Raw genomic sequence first — 27177 nt, forward strand, 5'->3', positions numbered from 1 at the left:
TTGATGGTTTTAGCCTTGAAGCCACCTTATCTTCTGATTTATGCTGGCTCTGGAGGCCCCTGTTTTGACTAAGTAGGTGCAAGTTCAGTAAATCTAAGTGAAAGTTTAGACCTTGTGGCCTAAGGCTTCAGGAAATCTAGCTACTCATGCTAAGTAAGTAAAGCTAAGCAAACAGCGTACTAAATCACACAAAATTTAACTCTAAGTGATTCATTCTATTTAAAACTTATTTATTTAAGCTAATGACTAATATCTCTTAACACTGAGAGTTGTCCCTGCTCAAGGGGAGAGTTGCCTGGCATGCAGTCCAGTTGCCGTTCAGGGAGAACTCAAATTGGGCTCATCCAACGTTCTGTCATTGGTAAAATATCTCTCTGCCTCGAGGAGCAACCTTGAGAGGCGTCCCAGCTCAAGGGCAGATCACTGCCGTGCAACAGCGCTGCCTAGCAGGGAGAGCTCAAAGAAGGCTCACTTAGGCTGTCGTATTTATGGGATAAAGTGGTTGGCTTGTAGTCAAACTGCATACAATGGGAGATGTATGCACAAGACTCCTTGTCGCTCTGCTACTTTGTGGGTTTTCTAGAAGAGTTCTTGGCCCAGCTACAGCTCAGGCCTTTACCTCCTTTGGAGCCTATACCAAACCAGTGCTGCCTTGGTTAAGGGGGATTGAGTGCCTCTGTCACAGACCCAAAGTCCTTTTCTCTTTGTAAATATCTAAGGCAATTCAGCTGATTGTCAACATTCTTGGAGGAGACATCCAGTTCCTACTGGGTGAGTGCTGCTAGATTTCCTAACCTCCTTACTTTGTAAGCTCTTTAAAACTGTGCATATTGTGCTCTGCCAGCTGATGGCTAGAAGTCTCTGTAGTGCTAGTATGGTAGCACGAGGCTGCCTGGGAATTTGCTTTGAGCAATAATAGCAATCTCCTGTCCTTTTACTCTTCCCTTAAGTAATTCTGTAACCTCAAGAGAACATCAGGCCACTTGGATTATTAGAACAGTTGTTGAAAGAAATACATCAGCTTTCCTTTAAAACTGCTTGCTGCGAGTTGTGAGTGTGTGTATGCACACACACATCCATTGGGTTATGTGTTTGGGTTTTTTCCCCAGGGTCTAGTGTGTGTGTATGTGGCAGGGGAAGTGAAGAGCAATTTTGATTTAGAACATATGTTCAGCAAAGCAGGAATAATACCTTATTTCTGTATTGTGGAATGTTAATTTCTCAAATCCCAGAACATGTTGAAATTATCTGAACTTTAATTTAAAGTGTATAGTAGTCAGAGAAGTGGATGTCAAATAAAATAATACATAGCATGAAATGATACTGAAGGTATTGCTGAAAATTGGTACGTATAGAAGGAAAGATGAGGATTCTGTATCTCTATTGCATATACTTACAAGGTGGTTAGTACTCCTGCAGTACTCACTGGAATTGTGTTTATGACTAAGTGTGGTAGAATAGATTTTTAATTTAGTGGGTTGATTCCTTTAAAATATTGGTTAACTGTTGTATAATGTTATTTTTCTTAGCAGTTCCTTTGTAAGTGTGAGAACAGAATTAATTGCAAACAAACAAAAAAAAAATAGAGATTATACCCCTGTGTGAAATACATATTTCCTTAGCTTCAGAAAAGTATCCATAAACTTCATTTTAGAGTGAGTTTCAGGGCAGTGATGGGGACTGATAGTGTCAAGGAAGCTTTTAAGTAAATGCTGTTATTTTTAGTGTGATTAGCTCTACCTTATATTTTCAGTTTAATTTAGCATACATATAAGTTTATGTGCATGTATGCATAACATTCATGAACCCTTCATCTACTAACCTTATATTCATTGTAGGCACAATGTAATAGAGCATATTTTGCCCTTTTGAGAAGTTGATTATTGGTCTTGTATATGTACTTTTTCATTTGCTTCCCAGCGCATTCCCCCAGCACATGCTGTTAATGTGGCTTCTGTGTATAAGGTTAGCGTCTGTATGATTTGGTTATTTAGAAATTCCTTTCTCCTGCTTCCCCTTTAAACATTGCTTGTACGCAGTAGATCACTTTCCAAACATACAGCTGTTTGTTTAAACCAATATAATACTTTAAAATGCTGGCTTAATGCATAGACTAAGTGGCCTACAAAGTATTCATGTTGCTGTCTGTGCTGAAAAAACAGAGTGCGCTGCTGGAATGTTTTCTGTTCTACGTATCTGCTTGTTAATGGGAAGGTGAACGTATTTGTCAAAGTAAGAATGCCAGCAGCCTTTTGTGATAGTGTTACTTTTAAACAGATGTGTGTTTTGCAGCACGAGTGTAAGAAACAGAAGTGGTAAAATGAGAGAATCTGATGGATTCTGTGCTGTGAGAGAGAGCTTAAGTAGAGTGATGTTTACAGCTATAAATATCTAAAATGGGTCTATGCCAGAGTGTAAGCAATAACCCCTTTCTGTTGTCAGATGGACAAACAAGTAAATAATATGAGTATTTGTCAGAATCCTGTACTCTCTGACTGGACTTTTTTAGGCAGGCCACATGTGAAGAGTATAATGTTTAATATGCAATATACTTATTTGAAGATATTTAATGTTACATGGGATTTTTGATTTAGCACTGTGATACAAAATATACTGAAATCACAATACCAATGTAATTTCCACTTAGTAAATGGGAAATACAGCAATGGCAATAACAGTTCAATCACAACACCGGTGTGTGATACCGTTGCTGGTCTCTGTAATATGCTCACTGTCACGATGCTGGGCATCACCAGCCACCAAGAAGGAATATGTGGGTTGAAAGCAGATCAGACCCATGGCTCTCTTCAAATTTATTTATTTCTGTTGTTGTTCAGTTTTTATGCTCTATGCTGGGCTGAGCCATGTATACAACCCCTCCCCATGCTGGTCTGGGGGACATTCTCATTCCTTTAATGAACTCAGGAGAAAGATTTGATCCACTCAACTGTGGTGTAGTCAGTTGATCCACTCAACTGACATAGTTGTTCATCTAAAACAAAAGCCACCCCTGGGTCCCATTTGTGTTGAGATAAAGTCAGCTCTGTTTGCAACAGCTGTGGTCAGTCACACCCTGCATTATTCCCTGAGCTTCAGGGCACATCGCCCTTGCCCATCTCCATCGTTTATTGGCCAGTCACAACATTTTACATTGAGATTTATCTCTAAAGAGAACAGATAATTCAAGGGTTTGTTTGATCAGCCATTTCTGCTGTAGTTAGTTGGTTTTCACCATTTTGTTTTGTGAACCCTGAGAGTCTTTCAGCAGAGTGCCGTCCCCTTCAGGTCCCCCTTAGGCAGACAATTGTACAACCTAAGCGACCATGCTTCTCCAGGCTTCTCCAAGTCGCTTTCACACATTCCCGAAGCCTGGACCACAGACCTCCAGGTTGAAAACTTTTGTCTCCAAGCTACAGTGGTAGTCGTGGGACTATGATAAGCACCACTGGGAATCAGAGCTGTGAGGTGACAAGAAATACAAAGGTTTCACAGAATCATCTAGGTTGGAAAAGACCTTGAAGATCATCTAGTCCAACCATTGACCTAACACTGACAGTTCCCAACTACACCATATCCCTCAGCGCTATGTCAACCCGACTCTTAAACACCTCCAGGGATGGGGACTCCACCACTGCCCTGGGCAGCCCATTCCAACACCTAACAACCTGTTCTGTAAAGAAATGCTTCCTAATATCCAGTCTAAAAAATGGATATGCTCCAGTGCTCTTCCCAGTCACAGAAAGCAATATAAGCTGGATGAGCAGCATTTCAAAGCCCTGGTCATTGTCACTTTGTGTTTTTTATATAAAATGAGTCAGTAAGGAAGATGAATGTTGCAAGTATAACTACTTTCCGACTATGATTGTGAACTTGTGGAAGAGCCAGTAACTTCTGATCTACATAAGTGACTTCCCATGTAGGAGAATAGAAAGTAATTTTTTTAAATTCACAATTTTAGTCTGATTAGAAATTATTTTCATATGAAATCTTAACAGCCCTAAAATTAATCCCCTGCCAAGAATTAAGATCACCATGGCTGTTATGATAATTTAAACTGAAGGAAGTTTTGGTCGCTGAGTCAGTTGTTATGCTCTGCATATATATGCAGTCATTACAACTGAAATACAGACAGTAACATCCTGGTTCAAAAATATTAATTGAAAAATTAATTGACTTGGATGAGAAGGCTTCTTCTGTGTGACTGAGATTGGATGAAGGAGTAAACAAAGGATAATGAGAAATGGCCGTGTGTCAAGCTGGGGATGATTTACAGTGTTAGGATGAAGGGAACTGTAGTAGATCCTTTTTAATTTGAAGTCTTTATTCATTATCTGGAAGAAGACCTAGATTGCAGGTTAATTAATTTTTTTAGTTATTCCAAATAAGGAAATATTAACACTGTTTGAACAGAAAAATCTCAAAAACTTGGATATAGTAAGTATTTCTGGAGGATAAGAAAATTTCAATATAGACAAGTTGGGGGGCGATTGATCCTCATGCTACAGTGAGGAGAAAACAGAAGTCACAGCAACTGGCATGTAGAGATGTTAATGAAAGCATGTTTTTTAGGGTCAGGAGGAACCAACAATAACCTCCTCCCTCCACCCAGACAGAAATGCCAACTGTGGCTGTAGGGGTTCTGGGGTATTCAAGAGTGGTTGTGAAGCCTGCATAGTGCTCGTGCAACAGTCCTCACTGCTCCAAATCAAACTCTTCCCTGGCATTCCCACAAGCATCCTATCCTTTTGGAGCCAGGAGATTTTACTGCTGCAGTGCCAATATGCAGTGGTAGAGGTACCGTAGTCCTTAGGAAGTTACTTAGGATTCAGTTTGGGATTTGGGACTAACGCAGAATAAAGGTCTACTGCAACTGTTCATGTCAAATACTGACCTAAAGCTTGTCTAAGGAGAGGGACAGCCAGCCTTCCAAAGTGACCATGGGGGTGCAGTTACTCGAGGAGGACCCTCGGTGTGTGGTTCAATGGTACAGCTGAGCTGGCCTAATTGTGAACCAGCAGGGATCGTCCTGATTCCCTTCTCTCGCACTTGGCCAGAAGACTTCTTCCCTGCCCATTCCCACACTTGCCCATTCTGCTGATTCTGGCACTTCGGGCTGCATTGCTTCAGCAGTTCAACCTGATAACCTGGCAGCAAGCCATTTGTTTCGTTAGGCTGGGTTAGTAAACAGAACCGACACAGTGACAGGTCCAAGGAGCAGGAGTCCACAGCTGGGCCACGGAGGTGGGAGGGGAAGGAATGCTCCTGATTCTGCCCTGGCATAGCTGAGCAGCAGTACTGAGCTCCTCATCACCCTGCAGAGCTCTGCTCAGGCTGTCTGGGCTGCAGGAATGAGGTTGTTACCATGTGAAGCTTCACCTATGCTTAATTTTCCTGTCTGCCAGCTGGGGATAACCTCTTCAAGGAATGAAGTGAATATAAATTGACTATTTAGTTACTTGAAAAAAGAGAACGTGCAAGTACCTAGATAAAATTTTAACAGAAGAGTTTGCCTCTGTACATGTATTAATTAGCTTACGTCAGTGGAGTACTGAGACGAAAGTGGAAGTCTGCACTGCAGACTGCAGTGGGACTGTAGAGAGTCACTCGAGTTGGGTTTGTTTGAATTGTTACAGTGGTTTGTTTAAAAAAAAAAAAAAGACAAACAACTCAAGTAAAAATACACTCTTCCAAAGTGACATCTAGCTTTGCTTTCACAACAGGCTTTGGAAATAAGTAGAGATTAAACCTAAGATTAAAAGTTCCTTGGAAATAAGCAAAAAAAAGTGCTTGTCTCCTCACTGCCCCATTGCACATACACTGATTCACTTAAATGTAGAATGCATCTGCTTTAAATTGTTTTCACCAGATGCATACTGTTATTAATAGAGTTAAGAAAAAGTTGTTCCAAGAAAACACATCCATTCATGGCTAAGCAAATCCAAGCTTTCCCTTTCTGCCCTCCCCCAAACTAGACTGGTGATGCAGTAGGTATAAAGTTGGCTTAAAGTCCCTGTGAGCTGTGCAGCGGCTGAGCTCAATGTGTTGTTATCCTCAGAGCTGATGTTGCAAAATCAGCTGTGGTCTTGTTTGAGTCAGTGGAGAACTCTAATGCTCAGCAACTGAAAAATATCGGTGCATTAACTTTTCATTCCGTATTGATCTCCAGAGTTTCAAAGGACTCTATTAGGAAAAAAAGAGGGTTTTAAGCAGGGATTACTTTTTCATGTCTTGTAAAGAATGCATTATGCGTGTGGCAAGCTAAAGCTTTGAAACTCAATTTCCATCTGCGCTCCATGACAGTATCTTTATATAATTCCATGTCTAAAAGACAAGGTTTGGAAATGAAATTAGTTTGTGTCATGCACAGTTCCTGTAGAGATCAAAGCCAGACCTGTTAATGCAACTATTGCTATTCATGAGTTTCATAGCTGGGTGAGTTTCAAGTTAATTATAAATGCTTGTTTAATCACTTAACAATAGGGTATCAGAGTCTCATCTGGGCATTATACATATAGCTCTCACTTTTTTTAATTAAAGCAAATTCCTACCTTTTTTTCCAAGAAATTAATTTTGGTGGTAATGCTCTTGGCTCTAGCAGGTCAGGATATGCAAATCCTCTTTTAAATGCTGGACAGTTGTATGATGAATGTCTTTATTTTATTATCCTTTAACTGCCCCTTCCTTTCCCTTGAGTACATGGTTGTGTAGTAGCCTGGTTGTCACTGGAGATGGTATAAATTGCTCTAGTTCTTACACTAGAGTTCCTTTTGTGACATTTTATTAAAATTTGTGTGCATTATCACTAGGAGATAATATATTTTGAGATAAATTAATGTATATATCAGTTTAGTTTCCAAATGCTTCATTTAATAGATTTTAAACCTGAAGAGGCAAGTAAGGCACCTGTCTGACCTTCGTATCACAGACCACTGTGCTTTATTTGAATATTGAGGATTGAGTTCTAATTATTTTATTTAAGATAAACCATTTCAGTCCCCTGGAAATTAAATTCTTGTGCACTAGAGGAACCAGCCACAGTGCCAGCAATGCCTGAGGCACTTGCAGTGGCAAGGGATGTTAGATGAGAAATGCAGATAAATCGAATTGTGCTACAGAGAAGGGCAAAAAAGCCTCAAGTGCCACCCAAGAGCAGCCTCCTCCAGAACCCTGGATCCTGCTTGTCCGCTGAGATGAGGTGAGCAAGATGCATTGATCGGGCTTACACAGGGACTTTACAAAAATAAGCACAGCTAAAAGACTGGACTATGCAGCTCCAGTTGCATCAGATCTCTACTGTTTCTGAGGAAGAGCAAGGGAGAATAAAAGAAAAACCTCAGAAGTCACAGTCAGTTGTGCATTTGGGGAAAAAAGTTCCTTCTTGACTTCTGAGGTGCGAGAGTTAATTATAGTCATCACACTACAAGTGGTTGGAATGTGCAGAGGACCATACTGATAGTCTTCCCCATGACCTGTAAAGCAGAAAAGTGTTTAGCAAATATAGATTGCAGTGATGAAAAGAAGCACTGCAGACAACCATTTGGTCTGGCTTCATAAATGTTCTAGAATAAAAAATTAATTCTCTTAACTTCAGAATTAAACATTAATTGCAAGCTTTAATTAAACACCTAGAACTAAAATTAAAGCTATTAAAAAAAAAAAAAAATCTTCCCATAGTCTGTCAGCACAAGCGAGTCTGCCATGTAGTAAGCTGTTCTCTTGTTGCTAAGAAATTACACCCAAATTTGCTTAAGTTCAGTGTATAGCTGTTGGATCATACTGTATCTCTGTCAGCAAGACTAAACGTCCTCAGCTGACTTGTTTTTTGCAGTTGCGCTGTTATGCACAGTGATCCAGCCTTCTCTTGCAATAACTGAAGAGGTTGGATTCTTCAGATGGCCAGTTCCAAGGCTGCTTCCCTGTCCCCTGGATTTTTATGTGGCTCTTCTCTGAACCCCTCTGCTTTCTAAACCCTTGAAGTCTGGGCCTGAGAACCAAGCCCTGTTGTGTAGTCCTTACTCGAGTTCTGACCAGTGCTGTGGACAGAAGTCAGGATCTTTCTTCTTGATGACTGCAGCAGCCCTGGTATAATTTTGAGAATTGCTGAACAGGCAATGAGCAGAAGCAGACCTGCATCCCAACTTCTGTGTGGATGGGTTCCCTGGAAATCAGTGGCAGACGCTCACCCCAGTTGAAACCTCGGTCACCTGTGGTGGAGGGGAAGGCTGTGTAGCACCACTGGTTTTCCTGTAACGTGGACCAGAGCCTGTTCTGAACAGAGGATGTCATTGTCTTTGTTGTGAGTCTTCTAGAAGCATGCCTAGTTTGCCATTTGAGTTGGTACTTGTGAACTTACTTTTCAGGTGACAACATCAGTGAATATCAGAGTCTGTACTTCTGGAGGGATTTTACATACACGTTTCCTTTTTCTTCATATGAACTTACTCTGCTACTATTTTGAAGCGTGGTTTTCAGTAGAGCCTTCTTGATGCAGTACATTAGAAAGATGACGATATGTAAATGCTTGAGTTGGCATCTGTGGCTAGGGGATGGGGAACACTCCTTTTTCTAGGACAATGTTTTCTTTTAGATAAATGAAAATCCTATTGTTTGGCTGAGGAGTAACCTCGTACATGGGTGAAAGGTTAAGAGGCAGAAAGGCTTATCTGTTTGGCATGTAGGATTCAAAACCAGGCATGTTGCCAGTAAGCTCAGTCAGAATGGAGGTTTCAATTTTAAATAAAGTTCATAATGGCATTTTTTAAATGAGCAGGAAGTTTTCTTTCTCTAATCAAAACCTAGATAATTTAAATATCTCTTTCTTTGGTAATATCCTGACATTGTCCATGGATAGGGGACCCCCAGAGGAACAGATAAGTGCTAACGGCTGCCTGTGTCAGCCTGCTCCCAAAAGAGATCATCTGTCCAGCAGACGTCAGTGGGAGTCTGCTTGATGGAGGGGTGTGTGCACAGAAACCAAATTGCAGGATTGGAATCCTGCAAGTAAGATTGTGATCTTTGACTTCTAATCTGTGTCATAACTTTTATCTGTTTATTTCAGTATTTGAGATCTGACAGTGCACCATCACTCAGGATTTTTCTTTCTATGTAACATTACTGGCTTTTGAAAAAAAAAAAAACCACCCAAAACCACAAGACCAAAACAACAGTGCTTTTCACTTCTCAGGAGTTTGGTTATAGAAGACAGCACTGATGATACTAGTTCTGAAGGAAACTGTTCCAAACTGGGAGTTCACAACAATATAAGGAGCAATTGTGAGTCTAAGAGGTGTTGCAACTGCAGAAATAGTTGTCTTAAGGTTACTTGTATTTCAGAGGAGGCAGTATGATTCATAAAGCAGATGGCACAGGAAGGATTGCTCAGGGAAAGTTTAGACTTAGTAAAATCTCAAAAATCAGATTAAGAGGACAGATGGGATTCTGGATTGGAATGCTAACATGTAAGGGGTTTTTTTTGTCCTTTTTTATTTTCACTTTCCCAAATTATAACCTTGGAGATGCTGGGGTTTTTTTATATAGCTGACAATAAATTTAGTACTAGAAAACTGGGAGGGAGTTACACTTAAGCAGCTGGTTTCACTGTAGCTAGTAGTTTTGGTTTGTACTTGTTTAAAAAACAAGATGCGATTGCTGAAAAAAGACAAAGGATTATAACTAGAAGAAAAGAGATTTAGGCTAGACTTAACTTGCTTGAGCATACACATACAGCAACCTTGATCTCTCTGTGGAATGTAACCTGGATTTGCTGTTTTTTCACTAACCGCCTTTTTCCCACTTTGCTTTGGGTTTCTTGAAACAGAGTTGTAGGCTTTCCCAGATGGCTTGCACTATTTTTAACATTTGTGAGTGGCCCATTCCTAGCTGCGCTTTTAGACAGGGACACACAGTCTTTTTGCCCATCCAGACAGAATATCTTTGCCCGTGGTTTATCTCCTGGAAATTAAGTTATCATAAGTAGCTCTTGCTTTGGACATGAAACATCCCTATAGGAATATAATGGCAGGGCATGCACTAGTGGTGCAGGCAAATTATGCTGGCTCTATCTGGGCCCACCTGCATTGCACTGCAAGCCATCAGGGAATCATGTGCCAGGCAGCCCAGGTCTGAAAGAGTCCCGTTCACACCACACTGGTCAGGAGCCAGGTGTATTAGACAGGGCTATTAGCTCAGGCATAGCCTGTCTTGAATGTGGCTGGCCTCTCTGGGGGGGCGAGAGAGATCACAACTGCCCTGGGTGAAGTCATCAGCCCAGGGTCTGACACCTCAGCTATCTCTGCTTTGCTCTGCCGTGAGGAAACATCAGCACTGTGCACCTTTATACCCCCTTCCTCCCTCCAGGACCTCACTAGTAGCACAGAGCAAAGCTCTTTCAGAACTTAGTAATTGAATATTCCTGATGCAGTAAATAATAGAAAGCACAACAGTATCGCAAATCTGTGGAAGAATGAAGCACGCTTCTCTTCAACAGTTCACGTTCTTGGAGTTCATCTTATTCTGCAGTGCTTTCAGTTCCCTGCCTCCATTGTGTTCCCCACTTACTGCAGATGTCCTTCCTTCTCTGAGTCCCTGTGTCTTTAATTCTCTGTGAGCTCCTTGCTCTGGCAGGCTGTAAAACTCAAGAATAATGTATCTGCTTTATCCCCACTGTTTTGCTGAGAGTACCAACTAAAAAGTTTGCCAGATATTTTAAAGACTCTATTCCTTAGCTAATAATGAGTCTTCTAAGCAGCTTTTTCTAATTAAATACTTATTTTAGTATACCTAATGCTTCAGTCTAAGATCTCCCTATTGATTTGAAGTCAGACTGATCTTGGATCACTTGCTGTCCTTACTCTGCTCTCTTCTTTCCCTTCTTCAATCCTCCTGTTCCTCAAGAAGTGCCTGAATATCTCCTAACAATTCTGAAACTTACTGTGTAGCTTTAAGGTTTCATAGTAGTCTCTCGTTATAGATGGTTCTCATCTCACTGTTTGAGAGGAGATTTTCTTCAACAGTTTCTCTCCAGTTTAAAGCTTGTAATCATTCTGTTGCTGTGGAAATTGCTGTGATAATGCATGTTTAGCATTCATGACTTCACTGCTGCATTAGATAAGAAGAAAAAGGAGCCGTTGCGTGGGAGAAAGCCCTGAATTAACCAAGTTGTATACATTTCACACCTATGTTAGGGAAGATAACACATGAAAAGGAAATAGGGTTGTTCAGGCTGCTAGGATTTTCTCTGTGTTCTCAGGAAGAAACGAGTCTACATATTAATAAAGAGGAGAAAAAAAGCCCAGTGTCTGATCTAGGGACTCTGGTTTGGAACAGCAGTTCCAGTCCATTGCCTTTCAGGACATCAGTCTTCCATCTTGGGTGATGGCCTTTGTAGTTTCCGTTTGGAAACAGGATTTTGGAAACCCGTGTTCCTCCTTATCAGAAAGAGAGAAGGATGTAGACAGAAGGCCTTATATAGCTATAGAGTGAAGGATAAAGGAATTTCCTACTCATAGCTAGTTCTTGTTTGGGAAGAGAGAGCTGGATTTGTGTATACAGGAAAAGTTTTGTTTATCAGTCTTTGTCTCTTGATCAATTTTAGTAGTAGACTCTGTTCTAGAATTTTGGATGTCCATAAGGAATTAAATAGATTTGATACTTCTGTTGTTTTCTTATCCTCTTCCTTGATTAGTATTTAATATTCCAGAGCTCCTTGGTTCCTTCTTATATGTGGTTGTTTTAGAAAAGGCTAAACTTTCATGTTACTGAAATTGCTAACCACAATGTTCAGCTTGTCCTGTTTCCTTGCTTTTTCTTTAATGCATGACCCATTATTCTTAACCACATCTGTTCTTCAGCATTCTTTGCTAGGCAATTCAAAGTGGGAAACATTAACAGCACAGCTATCTGGCTTTGGATCTAAGCATATTGTTCCTTCACATTTTGAAAATAAAAACTTACATTGCTTTTTGCCCTCACGTTTGTAAATCCATGTACAGTTTGTAAATACATAAATACATATGTGTTCTTCCTTTGATTAATGTGGCTGCCTTTCACATGCACAAGATTTCACAAGTTGCTTGGTGGTCAAGGCAAGGTTTCTAAGGAGGCATTCTGTATGTGCACACCAGAGTGTATGGACACTGTTGTCAATATACGTTGTTTTCTTTGACTACTAAATGCAAAACTGGGAACAAGTCCAGAATTTTTAATAGCTAGAATGTATTTCATGCTGATTCCCTGTAAATTGGCATCCTTCATTGCCAAGTTCTAAAGTGAGGGCTGCGATGATGATGAATTTCTCTAACGGGGTTTTTGTTCAGAATTGCCTGATATTTATATTTTCTGTACTGTAGGATTCAGACAGAAGGTCTCCGCATATAAACGGGCCCGATATCTCTCTGGCTGAAATGCCCTTAGGACAGAAGTGCTGATATTTTTGTATTAGATCCTGACACCCTTTTAAAATTTTATATTGTTACAGTATATTTCTCAGCATACTCAGTTGTGTCCTTTCACTATTGAAATTCACAACAGAGATTTTGTTAAGTTCTTTGTTGTTGTTCTTGGTGTTATGCCTTGCTGGCTCAGGGTTTACACCAAAATAAGTTCTTAAAATCCTAACACGGTAGTAATATAACAGAACTGTACCACCAATACTGTTCTGCAGAAATCAATGAATTGTTTTTAAATATATACGAAAAGGAGGTCATGCCCTCTTTTCTGGGCAGCACATGAAGAAGTTGCACATGGAGTGTGAGCGTCTTGTTTGTTAGCAGCTGAATTCCCCTGACACAAAAAGGGAGTTTGCAAAATATCATCTACTACCCTGGGGAATGGAGTAAGCTGAGGTACGGGAGTTCATGTAAGAACAACAGAATTTCCAAAGATGAGGGTGAGAAAGGGGAGAGTGGGAGAGGAGAGAGAAGAAAAAAGAGGGAGGTTGGTACTCATTTAGGAGAACAAGATGACTGTAAATGAAAAAATCCAAGGGGTGGCTTGGTGGAGGCATTGGACCATTGCTGGGTCTTTTCAACACAGCATTGCTAAATGCATAGTCATAGTTACTGAAGAAAGACAACAGCTGCTACTTTAGAGCATGAGGCAGAGGAACTAGTGGAGGGGCAAAAAAATAATCGTAGATATAGAGGAATGCCTTCCAGAGGGACTGTCTTGCACAAGCCACTGCACTTTATGTAACAAAAGCCTGGTGACACAATGCATGGTTTAGTCATAGGAGTGCCCTGGAGTGGACAAATATTGTACATCTGGAAACATTTAAACAAGTAATTAGTTTCTGGAAAAATGGCAAATTACTCAAGGAAAATGTAGTCCATTGTGTTAGCTTCTGACTGCATGTCTACAAGATATATGATTTTCCTGACTGCCTTAACCATCACTTCTTTGCTTCTCATACCCACCAGTTGTATGTGGGGACCAGTATGGTAGTGTCAGGGCTGACAAGCAGATACCACTAGGGGCTGTGACATTTTTGCCCCTTTGGAAAAAGGGACAGTGGACAGGGAGCGGGGGGCGGGAATTGTTCCTCTCTTCCTCACTGCTAGCATTCTGCATCCCACCTGGTCATCCTGTGCTTTGAGGACAAGGACCTGATCCTGTGGGATTTCACCACCTTGGTTAGACCTCACCAGGGAAGTCCTATGCCAGCTGGGGAAATCTCTCCGACTGGGGTTCAAAATCTCTGACTGTAACACAGCCCACTCCGTTGCCCACTTTCTTCCTGGGCTTCCATCACAGCAGATTTCCTCCGTTCCTGTGCTACACAAAGAGAGAAATGTTTTGGGGAATGGGTAAAGGAGCGCAGCCCACTTCCAGCCTTTCCCTCTCCCTGCTGCTGGTGGAGAAGGCTGTCTGGAGCAGAGGCACAGAGAGGCAGCGACCTTACAGAGAGTTACGATGCTGTGCTGTCCATGACTAATACATGATGGTTGATAGCACACATATTTAGAATTATGATGCTACTGTGAGATTGACATGTTGCCCATCAAAGGGAATATTGCCTGCCCCTGGTGATGTGCTGCCCAGCTGTATGTGAGTCATAGGTGGAATATAGATGCCTCCACAGCTGGAGTTAGCAGTAAGGCGATAATTCAGGACCTGGTCTGGCTTGTGGCAGAATCTGCAGTGTCTCTAAAGAGTGACTGCCCGAAATGGAGAACTGCAGGCCAGGACAAGAGGTCGTACTTGGCACCAAAGTGTCAGAGGTTAGCACTGAGCCCGATGTCTTTTTGATCATTGGTGAGCTAGCATGTTCTAACTGCTGCCTCCTGCAGAAGCTTTTTGGACGATAATTGCTGTGGTTGTTTGTCATTACAGAAGTAACGCTGAAGGTCCATGTAAGCGATGCCAGCACACATCAGCCAGTAACTGAAGCCTTCATTGAGATTTTTACCAACCAGATCTCCATTGCATCTGGAACCTCAGGAGCAGATGGCACTGCCTTCCTCAAGTTTCAGTATAAGTTGGGCAATCAGCTGATAGTGACTGCTAGTAAACATGCATATGTGCCAAATTCTGCACCATGGAAACCTGTAAGATTGCCTGGTAAGAGATCTTTATTTTTGTTCTGAGGTAAGATTTTGCATCTAAAGGAAGTTACACAGTTTTGTATGATGTGTTTTATTGCTTGCTATCCTGGGTGGGAGGAAGAACATCTGTGTGTTTCAAAAAAAGCAAGGTTTCTTCCTCAGTTAAACTGTGGCATCAGGGCTATGCGGAGATGTGCTGTCCTCCTGGCTGTCCTTGATACAGTGCTACGTCAGTTTTCAAACAACTGTTGGTGCTCTTACAGCTCCACAGAAAATACAAATCTATTCCAGATCTTTTTCTTTATGGGAACTCTGTTTCCAAGTGCTTTGTTTCGGCAGCTATAATATACTCATTCATTTCTCCCCCAAGGTGTAGCAACAACTGTTGCATTGTAGGCTGTAGTGTACAAAAGAAGTCCTGGCCTTTCAGTTCTTGGCCATGTCCATAGGACAGTTTTAATCTGCAGTTATATTATCCAGATGTAAGGATTTTTTCTAACTTAATTAGCATGGTTTGTTTCTTCCCCAGGCAGACAAATATAACAATAATACTTGCATGTTAGTTTTTATCAGAATGCCTCAAAATTTTATGGGAAGTGGGAGACTTTACATTAGTTGTACAGGAGGGGAAACTGAGTCGTGAAAACCATTTCTGTACTGCTAAATAAAACAGATCGAGAGTGACTTTCAGACCATGAGATGTAACATCTAGATGAAGGTCACATCCCCAGTTTTTATCTGTCTTTCCTCTAATCCCCAGCCACAATTAGGGTGAAAGTAGTTTGGGAGTGGTCCCAGGCTTGTATTATACCCAAATCACACCTAAATATCACCTCAGATTTGTTAATTAGCTGAGGCCAAAGCCATGCCACATTTTAAGTGCACTAATTGTTAAATAGTACAAATGATCACAGGGCGGTGTTCAATCCCATGCCTTGGCTCTATTTTATTTATTAATATCAACATAGCCGGAAGGACTGTGTGACTTGCCACAAGGTCAAGCAGCAAATATATTTTCAGATGGGAAAAGGAACTTGAATCTCTTCAGAATTATGCTTTAGGCATTTCAACATGCTGTTTACTTATCTGAATTCGCTTGCTTCAGATAAGATAGACTGACTCCTTTTACGTTTCCTCTACTGTATTCTTCCACATTTTCCAGCTACTTAATGGAGCTATAGTGAAGACTAAGCCAGGCTCTTAGGTGCATGGTGAACAAATAAGAAGCAACTGAAATGAGTTGCAGCAAGGACAATTTCAAATTAATAAAAGGGAACAATTCTTTACAGTACCAGTAGTCAAAGATTGGAACAGGTTTTCCAGAAAGGTTGCGAAATCTCCATCTTTAAACATACTCAAAAATTCAACTGGACACTCCCCTGCTTGGTTGAAGCAGGTGACCTCCAGAGGTCCCTTCGAACCATAATTGTTTTGTGACTCTGTTTAGAAATTTCCTTGATGTTTTCTTCTGTTTAAATAAGATGAATTGCAGCTTCCTCAGCATATTTCATGTACTACCTTAAGACACAATCATATATGATTAAAGCATGCAATAACCTTTTCTTGCCTGAACCTTTTCTCACCTTGTGTCTCATATCTTTCTGACTCATACCTTGGATCTTTTGAATGTGGCTACTCTTCCATGGCCTGGAGTTTGTTTGGTTAGGTTTTTTGCTTGTTGCTTTTTCTTAAATACTGATTTTGAGGGAAGGGAATCAAACATGGCATTATTGTTTTGGTAAGTCATTGAAGTTTAAAGAGCAGTAATCGTATACAGTTTCCTCAAAATCTTTCTTTCCACAGCTGAAATGTGAGCTTAACTCAGAATATAGATTCCTTTCACCTCTGATCTTCCCACATTGAAACTGGTAGATAGTTTGCCATTGATTTAATTGGGAGTAGAATACTTCTCCTTTTTGTACCTTGAACTTAATCCTTTCCTTGATTAAAGAAACAAGTTACAACTTGATACACCCCATGTAGATTTAATAGGGTTGTTCTTTGAATTACTCCTTGAAAGGGACACGACATAAAAGTTCAGGCCCAAGATACTTAGACTGTTATTTTCTGTATTGACTAAGATGCCTATAGTATTTAAAAAAAAATCCAAGAACTGTTTGTATTTAAATATGCTTTGTTTAAATGCCTGTCATGCTTGTAGCCAGCACAATATAGAAGTTTTGAAAACCGTGGAAGTTTTGTTGTTGTTTTTAATCTGGGTTGAATGATGGGGAACAGGCATCATATTTAAATCTTGATTCTACAGTGTGCAGTCTGGGCACACATGTACAGCAGGATCCTTATTTCCCGAAAATGCCTTTTAACAGTGCTAGCAGTTGTCACCCCACAGAGCAGATACACCATTCTGAGTAGCATTCCACCCACAGCAGTGGTTTAAACTGATATGCTGTCCTGTGTGCTGTGGTAAATGAACTATGGACATGTTTACTTCAAATGCGGAAATGATAACCATGAGCAGGGAGTAGGTTTGAGAGCTATAGGGTGATAATGTTTGAAGTACTGTAACAGCACTTTGCTGAAGGATCAGGATTCTTCCATCACGGTCTATATACATTAGTTATAATCTTACACTGAAAAGCTGTGCAGCCACTGAACTCATGACATTATTGTAATAGCTTTAAGAAGTAAGCATCAAGGGTTTTCTGTTTTCATAATTCAGCAGAAATGAACTTTTCTTATATTGACCAAAATAATTACTAGCTCTTTACCACTTAAGCAGGAGGATTATTTATTTACATAGTGATAAATGGTAGGAGGAAAAGATTAAGATCTCTTTTTCCATTAAACTATTTATCAGCAGAGCCATGACTCCACTTATTAACAGTTCATTAATTTAACATCACTTGAGTTGTTGAAGTGTTCATGATGGAAGATGTGCTCATCTATCTGCTCTTAGCTCTGTGTAGATTTTTCTTTGTAAATAATTTGGAAGAAAAAAAATTGTGACTGGTAGTCCATATTTAAGAGGACAATTTGGGAGCAATGTGTGCAACAGAGAGAGGGAAGTTGCTGAGGCAGCACAGTTCAGACTAGTTGGTAGGGTCAGTCAAAGCAAACCATGGTATTCACTGTGGTAAAATGTAGTTTTAGGAGCAGAGGATGCTCGTGGTGTTTCTGGGAGAGGAGAGCTCATCTCAAAAGCAGTGACTCTGCAGAAGACATGTGAGTCATGGTAGATAAATGATTAAAAATAACCTCCCAATGCAGCAATGCAAAAATGCAGAATAATCTGATCCTTTGCTGTGAAATACAGTAAAGACTGAGAAGATGATATATAGTATTTCAGAACTTGTCCTTGGTGTGGCCACTCAGGGAAATGTGTGTCCAGTTCTGGATCCGCGCTTCAAGTAAAATGTTTAAAACTGCAGGGATATATCAGGAGTGCTTAAAAGATTGGAGAAACGGCTTACAGGGAAAGGCTTGGAAGTGCTTAATTTATTTTCGTCACCAGAGAGAAAGTTCATGGGGTAATTTGATCTTAGTCCATCAGTACCTGCATAGAGAACAGGAAACAGGTAAGAGAATTCTTCTGTCTAGCGGGCTTGTATAAAAAGATCAAATGGCTGGAAGTCTAACCTCAATAAATTTTGATGGGTAAAAAGACACATAGTTTAACTGCCCTCATAATTATTTACTAGAACATTGACATTGCAGTGTGTTCTTCACCACTGGGCACCTTTAAAAGAAAATTGGATAGTTTTTCTGCAACATGTTTTCTAGTTTAAGCACAGCTATTGGAACTGAAGCAGTAGTTAATTCGGGGAAGGCTGTAGTTATACAGGAGTAGGATTGGATCATCACAGTCATCCTTCTGGCCTTAAAAACTATGACTTTCTGCCTTTGTCATGCTGAGAAAAGATTGTGCAGAAAAGCCCAAGGGAAGTTTAGAGGTTATATATGCGTTATAGTCTGGCATATATGGAAGAAGATGTTGGTGTGTTTTATTGTGTTGAGCTCCCCAGGGTGTCTAAATGATATTAGCTTTCTTCATACAAATTAAGTTATTGGAGTAAAGACAAACAAATTTTGTAATTGTGTGGCCTTAGTGCTACTTGCAATAGGCTTTCGTACTTATGTTGTTTGATGTGTAGATCTGTTTCACATGTAGAGCATCGAAAAGAAAATTCTCAGCTGTACTTGTAATAACATTTTTTTTTTCTAATGTTCATATATGTTGCTAAGACAATCTCTTAGATGGTGGCTCTTAGCAGTGTGTTTCTCCTAGTTTCTTTTCCTTTCTCCAGTATTTCTCCCAAACACTAAAATTTCTGGTCTTTAAAAAGATAATATATTTCTTAAAACAGAAATAGTGTAGTCTCTCTGTAGCTAACATCTGTATGGTCTCTTGAATTAAGTAATACATATTAATTCAGAGGAAATTTATGAAGCTCCAGAAAATCAGAAGAGCTTGTGCTGTTCTATTATTACTTGGTTCTGGAAATGTCTTCCTCAGCTTGTGATCACTTCAGAATGGGATGAGTACTTTCTTGGTGCAAATGTGGGATGGTGCTCAGTTACCGAAAATTACTAGTCTTCATTAATCTCCTTCTCTCCTTCTATCTTTGAAAGCCATGCATGGACTGCAGGCAGGTCTACTTCTTACTGTTTTCATGGGTGTGGGAGTCAGGTGTGCTTGGTGGCTAATTCCATACATATTTCTGGTCTTCTGAGTCTGAAGAATTTGGCATGAAATTATATCATGTTCTTCACTCTCCAAAGATGTGTGTGCATGCAAACACAGCCCCCTGCAAGGAATGTCAGTACCCAGTGGCAAAGGAGGTCCTTGCAGGTACCTTTCTTGCAGCAGATACCATTTATCTGTCCCCTTTCACACCACTGGTAGAATGACAGTTCTGCTATATATATAGCACTTCTGTAGTGTAGGTGGTGACTTAGTAAGGACATGCTGTATTTTAAAGCAAATTATTCAGACTTATTCATCATACTTTGCCTCTCTGTATGACTATTTGTGTAAGTATCTCAAAGTATTTAAAAGTTAAGTTTCATTAAAATCTTCCTAAAAAGTATAGCTATTTCATAGAAAAATAATTTAGTCAGACTGAGTTAGTGTTTCACTCCTCCTCTTTATGTAATGACAAGTCTTTCTGTGGAGCTGTAACCCAAAACCCTGCTTTACACTGCACTCTTACGTACTTTGAGCTACCATGCATGAATTTTAGGAGTCAAAGCATAGAACGTGTTGTTTAGTTCAATAATAATTACCCTGGAAATTTAATTATTTGGTTTAGAAAATGCATGTGGTTTCTGTCACATATACAATGCGGTTTTCATTTTTTGGGTGGCCTGCTTTTGCAAAAATGTAGAAGAAAGTAAGTGCTGTTGTTGTTGGGTTATGTTTATAAGAATTCAAATATATCCCACTTAAACCACTTCTCTCCCACAGTGTTCTCTTCACTGAGTCTCGGCCTTCTTCCTGAACGCTCAGCTACTCTAATGGTCTATGATGATGTAGTCCAGATAGTCTCAGGATTTCAAGGTATGCTGATTTTTGGGAGTCAGATTTGAAATCTGAGTGACACTAAACAAAAAGCCTGACAGCCCAATACTTTCTGAACTCTATCCAGTGGGTGAGACTGGTATTTCATGGGGAGTTAGCTTCTGAGTTCCCTGAGGAATGCTCCTCTGTGGGATAGTTTTACCAAATTGATTAATAGCTAAAGTCATCCCTAACTGCTGTGACTAGGGAATTTGAGTAACTTGGTAATAAACAAGTTTGGACTTTAGTGTGCCATTTGAGAGAGCTAGAGATTAAATTTCTTTCATTATCTGTTGGATGTTTTTTAATCTAGCCTCGTTTAACCATCCTTGCAGTAAACATTTTCTGATGTTCTTATTGTTTAAGAATTTTCTCTGGTTTTATTTTGTTTCTTGCTTCCTACTGCGGATGCCTTAGAAATTTAGGGCATAGAAAAATTGAAAATTTCTCATATAAACTTGCTTTTCTTAAGTACTTCCTGTGGAACCCTTATCAGACTGCCTGCAAACGCACATGCTATAAGATGAAACCCACTGTATTAGAAGAATAAAGTTCGAATCACCTTTTCATAAGGCCAAACACAGAAGTTAAAGCAACTGTAGTATCAGTCAGATGAACACTGTGTTTTCTGAATTGCACTGTAAAGAATAAAATGGTCATCAGACCTAGGGATCTGACCTAGCTTAGCCCAATTGATGTGATAGCTGAGGTGAGTCTGTTAACAAAAGAACAGAAGTTTTTAAAGATACCTTGGTGAGCCAAAACAAGGGGATATCCTTCCTTCGAGCACTCTTATTACTCATTAAATGTATCTTATTCATGTGTATTATGATTACCATCATTTTAAACTCTACCAGATAGTTAATAAACCAGGGAGTACTATCTTCAATAATATTCCAAGATAACCTTGTTTTATCTGAGGGAATATAATACAATTATGCCTTCCTGACATCCTTTTTTACAGTTAGAAACCATCCAGACACAATAGGCTTTTCATTAATGATAGCGCTAGATACAACTGGAGCTGAAGAAGCACTAAACAAATTAGGTAGCTGATGGAACACTCAGAAGGAGCTGGAGAACAACACAGCTGCTGTACATATATTCTGCAATTTGAGAGCTGACATTATCTAATGGGGTAAATTAGATGGACGGTGAACTGTGTCAAACCACAAGGGATTCCATTAGACAAAACATGAAACGTTTACCAACAGTATTCTACTAGCATGGGGTATTAAATACTCTTATGCACATGCATTAATATTATACAGTTGACTTAAAAAACCAATCTTTTCACATTTACAGCTTCCTTTCTTCAAAAAAATGGGGATGTTAGAGGGACATTTAACAGCCAAGTGACACTCAAATATTTTCCACATAACCTTGCTCCCTTCAGTGAATTGATCCAGGCTGTTCACAATATATTTAAATTAGAATAATATAACTGGTTCTGCTGGTATAGCAGAAAAAGAAGAGAAAGGAAGAAAGTGCTACCCAGAATATTCTAAGGGTTGGGATTTGAACTCTGAGTCTTGCCCAATAAAAACTATTTTATGGGACCAGCCCACACCCCTTTTCTCGGGAATTCTCTTGCGATGAAACCTAGATGAAAGACAGCCTAGACATGGTACCAGCATTTGAATGGAGCCTTTCTAGTCTTGATCCAAAATCCTTGTGACCTAGTTTTTCTTGTTTACTTTTCCAGTTGATTTCCCAGTAATCTTGCACTACTTCAAAAGAACTGATCAGGTGTTACCTTAGTGCAAAAATGAGAACAAAACAGAACTCACTATACTAGGAACAGACTGAGAACACTGGTGTTTGAAGACCAGGAAAGAAAAGCCTGTCTGATACAATAAGTTACCAGTTGGTTTTGAATAATTAATCAAGCAAGCAACTTACGCAATTGAGAAGTTTGTCTGAGTTGACGTAGCCAGCTTCATTTTCATGATGGCATTATAATCCACTGCTGTGCTCTGTCAGTAATTGCAAGGGTTGGAGCTTCCCAGCCACTGGGTCATTTAAGTTATTTAATACCGGCACAGTGACAAGCTGAACTTCAGCATTCAGTGAATGGGAGCTGTATGGGTACCCTCTGTCTGCCTCTGATGTATGAGCAATCAGAGCACGAATTAATGATACTTTAAATGTTACTTCACATGGATTGCAGCTCAAATGCTGGTGTGGGGCCACATGTCACACATCCAGTGTGACAAGAGCTGCCTTACAGGGACTCCTTGAGATGGTTACATCTTCAGGTGTGCACTGGCGAACTGGAGCTGACAGCATTTGAGTCATGGCCAGTGTGTTGACAAGAGGATGTTTAAAGAAGATAAGATCAGTGCTCAGCAGTCCTTTACCTCATGGCACTCACTAAGTGGAGAGAGCTCACATTCAATTTTATACTTGAATGTGTTTGGGTTTTGTTTGGGTTTTCTAAGTCAAATCTAGACATCTTCAGTAATAGAAGCAATAATAATAATACACTCTCAGTGATAAGTGTTGACTTGTTAAAAAATACTCAAGAGTCTGGTCAACACAAGTCTTTCTCTCCATTTTACCTCTTCCAATTCCCTCAGTAAGTCTATTCCCAAACATATACCCTAAAATCCTCCATGACCTCTGCTAAAGGAGTACATTGGATTATCTTCTAGCAAGGTGGTGAGAGAAGGCAAAAGCCTTGGTAGCTGCTTTCCTCACAAGCCTTTCACTGGTCGCTCCTGGTCATCTGCCCCTTTGAAGTCTCTTGCTGGGTTTGGGAAGACCCAACTGAGGAGCCAAGGGTAGAGTCAGGGTGAGTGGCAAGTTTTGGGTGGATAGTCAGCATCAAGGAGTTTGTTAATCTAGGGTGTGAATTAACTACACTGCACTGATTTATTGTATGCATATGCACTATCTACAGAGGAAGCTGTTTCTTCCACCTTCAAACTTTCATCTGAGGTGATTGCTGCACAGGTTCCTGCCAGATTTGGGGCTCAGCCATAGGAACGCTTTATGTTGCCTGTCAGATTCAAGAAACTGAGGTTGGCTTTCTGAGTCCTCTCCCTCTAGTTAAAATTTGGCAGCTCCTGGCTCTCCTAGTGCTACGAAGTAACCAGTTTTTTTCTAGAAAACCCCAGAGCCTGAACTACTGTGTTACAGACTCAGCAACAGTTACTTTGTTTTTAATGCTTAATTAGTTTGTCTCCTGGGAAATATAATATTGGTTCTTGGCAACTTGAATAATTAATCTTAACCAGAGATTTAGACAGCAGAAAATCCTACAATGTTACATTGAACTCTTAGTGATAATCCTAATAGTGGTTTCTTTGTTGTGGTGGGGTTTTTTTTGGTTTTGTTACTGTGGATGCTTATCCCTAGGGGCCATAGGAGCCTGCTCAGCAGTGCAGTCAGAGGTTCCCAAGGGCTTGAGTAGATCTGTCCCAGAGGTACAGCAAACTACTACAATATTGCAGATCACTCAGGAGATAAGTCCTCCCCGAGTTCATTGCAGTCAATTTATTTAGTCTTTTATGTTGTTTTCCATTTAAGCCTAGAAATTGGGTAAGGGAGATTTCTTTCCATTTCACACGGGTGTTGTTTAATGACTATCTTAAACATGTAAGGAAATTGCCAGTCTTGAGAGCGGTAAATACTTACATGTTTCAGAAATTAGAAAAATGGTTTTATAGCTTTTTCTTGCAGAATTACCAGAGAAATGACAGCTAAACAATGATCAGCTCTGGAGACAGTTGCCCGCCTACATAGCAATTTTTGTTGGCCGATACAAAATTTGTTCTGTAGAATTTTATGTTTTCTCGTAAGTACAGCTCCTGCTAGAAAATAGGGCAAGAAAAGATTCCAGTCTTCTGGTTAATGACACTGGCAGTTAACAAAGCTTAAGAGTTTTGAGTAAAGCTCTTTAATCTTTCTCAAAGTGAAGTTACATGTAGCCTAAAAGGTCTGCCAGAGACTAATAGGGGAAAAGAAGCAAAATTGTTTTGAGTTGACATCTTTGAACCATGTAGTCAAATGTGAATTAAGAAAAAAACTGCTTGCCTCTTGATTTTGTGCTGTGTGGGGAGTGTTCTGTGGGTATGCAAAATGAGCTCTGGAGAATACAATAGCTTTTGATTTAAAAATTAATTTGCATGTTGCACACACAAACTTGCAGATGGAGTCTTGCTGTGTGTTGCTAAACAGTATTAATGGTGAGCACCCATTGAAAAAGACTATTGACTTTATAAACTGGGATTTAAATGAGACATGAAATGCTGTAGTATATGAAACAGTCTTAAATCATGTTGCAGCAAAGACCCTTCAATTAACACCTAGTGATCTTGAAAAAAACACTAAAACTGTACAAGACAGAGGAAAAGAGAGAAATCTTACATGCCAAGTAATCTGGTTCTGTTTAGATGTGGTTTTTGCATGGGAGAATATGGAAACTCTTCACCCAAGCTTTGTCAAGTGAATCTTTTTATCCAGTGATTTAAATAAAAAGTAACTATTATCTCAGTACTAGAAATAGTTAACATGGCCAAAGCTTTGTAAAAATTTAATACAGAAATTGCACAAGTTAATTGGGACTACGGGTAGAATTGTCTCTTAGAAAATCACCTTAAAGAGTATAAACTACATTTATCTGGCTATTTCAAGAGAAACAAAATTTAAACAAATATGGGGAACTGAATGCTTTTCTAAACTTTTACATGCCCTACCTCTTGACTCAGTTTTAGTTTAAATTATATTCATTAAAAAAGCGTGTAATGCAATTGGAGGTGATCTGGGGAAATAACATAGTCAAAAAAGCTTCTGATATTAGGTGCCTTCACAGTTTTGCTCTGTAATACTTGCATAAGAATAATGGCAACTGCAAAATAAATGTAAAAATACTGGGGTTTTGCCTCTTTTATGATAGTCTTCTGATGTCTCTCAAGCTATTGCAATTTATAATGAAAAAAAACTGTAAATGTGCTTCCATAAATATGAACACCTAAATATTCTGTTTGCCTTGGATATAAAGTCACTTTTAATTTTTTTAGGTGCACGGACTCAGCCACAAGTTCACTTTCAGAGAAGATCTGTGAAATTACCAGAGAACACTAGCTACAGTGATTTGACAGCATATCTGACTGCAGCCAGTTCACCCTGGGAAGTGGACAGCTTTCCTTATTTGCAGGGATTAGATGGAAATGGAACAGGTAACCCACTACTTTAGTTTTACTCTGATTTCATATTAGTCCAGTGATCAATTTTTGACATGTAATTTTTTCCATTCCCCATTCCAGCAAACAGTCTTTAAAATTTGGGTGATGTGGTAGGTTCAACTGCCCTATCAAAATGCTGTTCCAATAAGCAAGAGAGCAAGGTCTGCTATGCTTTAAATGGGACCACTGAATAGCAAAGATGAAGATTCCTAGGCCTTGAGAGATCAGAAAAGTTTGTTACACTTGTAGTTTAGAGCTAAATGTGTTGCACGTGCATGTATAAGAATAGAGGTTAACATGAAGGGACAGAAGAGAATTTAACTTGAGGATGCCGTAGAATTCTTGTCCATTTTTTTCTAAACTATTTATCAAGGATCTAATACTCTGTTATTTCAACCAAGAGCTGTTTCAATGGCTTTGTTAATACTTTTGAATCTAGCTGTAGCCAAAGATGTGCAAATTCATCTAGCACCAACGGGAAAACAATAACAATTCATAGTAGAAACTCAACCACTGTTAAATTCAAAGCTGTAATACATTTTTATGATTGCAACTGCCTGTTAATCTTCTTCCACTTCTCATTTAGTCTTGGTTGAAATAATTGGTGTTGTGTAGGCTAGAGGAAGATAGAGTTGGACAGAGAAACCTTCAAATTCTTAAAATGCTGGTGTGAAAAGGAGAATAATGTTTCCTCTGTGTCTGTATTGGGTTAGAAAGCAAGCAGTGGACTTGCAGTGCAGCAAGAGAGATTCAGACTAGTGATTAGGATAGTGAGGATAGTTTAAGCCTAGAATCAATTGCTTGAGGGCGTTGTACAGTTAGATAATCACCTGTGAGGATGGCACAGGTGTAGCTGAGCCTGCTTTGAAGCAAGCTAAATATCCCCTTGAGGTCCCTCCCTGCCCGTTTCTCAGGATGCATTTGCTTGTGATGTGTTGATCTAGGTGACTTTGAATGCTGGGTCATGTGTGTAAACTGTGTACTGAGCTTGATAGCTTTTCCCTTTAAAAAAAAAAAAAAGGCATACTAAACTTCCCCTTCCCCCTTCCCTTTGTACAAATCTGAATACCTCCTTTTCTATTACAGTTAGAAATGTATCTGCTGCCTTATCCCAATCGTTCTGTCTGCTCCATCTCCTGCTGTCTCATTCTATCTCTCTGTCATTTCCCTATTCTCATCTTCAGCCTGCAGTTTTCTCTGGCACTTCATATTCAGACATGATCAAATATCTCTTTATCTTTTTTAAAAAGAAGGAATGCACTTGATCTTACTCATCTGTCTACTTCCTTGTCTCCTTCCTTTTTATCTCTAAACCCACTGAAGAAACTGTTGACAATGTGTGTGGGATTCTTCTCTCCCAAATCTTTCCTTAGTACTCTGCAACCCAACTTCCCACCCTTGCATTTATTTAGTGAAAACAGGTCTTGCCAAGATTTCAGATGATGACCTTTCATGGGAACTACACAACTAGGACATCATCTTTCTCCTGTTTTACCCTCCTAACCTCCTACAAAACAGACGAGTGCACCCTTGCTTTTTTAGTCTTCTGTACGCTTGCGTGACAGGAACTTTTCTACTTGAGCATGGGGACCCTGGATTTGACTTTCATTAGCCTTCAAGTAAAAGTATGTCACAAAAGACCAAAATGACCAGCAAAGAAGTTAGGTTTAAAAAACTGAGGAGAGCCTTGTTTTCTGAATACTGTAGTATTCAGTACGGTATAATACAGACTACAAATACAATACATTTGTATATGCACTATAGTATAGGTGAAATGTCCTCTGTTTTTAGTAGAAGTTTCTCCTGCTGTGGAAACATGAAACTTTAAAATCCTAAACCTGGATTGACTTCCTTTTCTTCATCTCCAAGCAACTTGGTGAAGATTTCACCTGAAAAACTTTAGAAGGAATAAAAAATGAGATCACCACCT

At 39.7% G+C, this 27177-nt stretch overlaps 1 protein-coding gene across 1 annotated transcript in view; it reads left to right on the plus strand.

Annotated features, from left to right (window-relative positions):
* FAM171A1 (family with sequence similarity 171 member A1) overlaps positions 1-27177 on the plus strand; it is a 95995-nt gene that overhangs the window by 44540 nt on the left and 24278 nt on the right. Inside the window, exons 2-4 of the mRNA XM_074834923.1 lie at positions 14329-14556; positions 19966-20058; positions 25083-25241. Of these exons, the coding sequence (XP_074691024.1) occupies positions 14329-14556; positions 19966-20058; positions 25083-25241 (480 nt within the window). The remainder of the gene's footprint in view (positions 1-14328; positions 14557-19965; positions 20059-25082; positions 25242-27177) is intronic.

This window comes from Strix aluco, chromosome 1 (assembly GCF_031877795.1).
Source record: "Strix aluco isolate bStrAlu1 chromosome 1, bStrAlu1.hap1, whole genome shotgun sequence".
Lineage (NCBI taxonomy): Eukaryota > Metazoa > Chordata > Aves > Strigiformes > Strigidae > Strix > Strix aluco.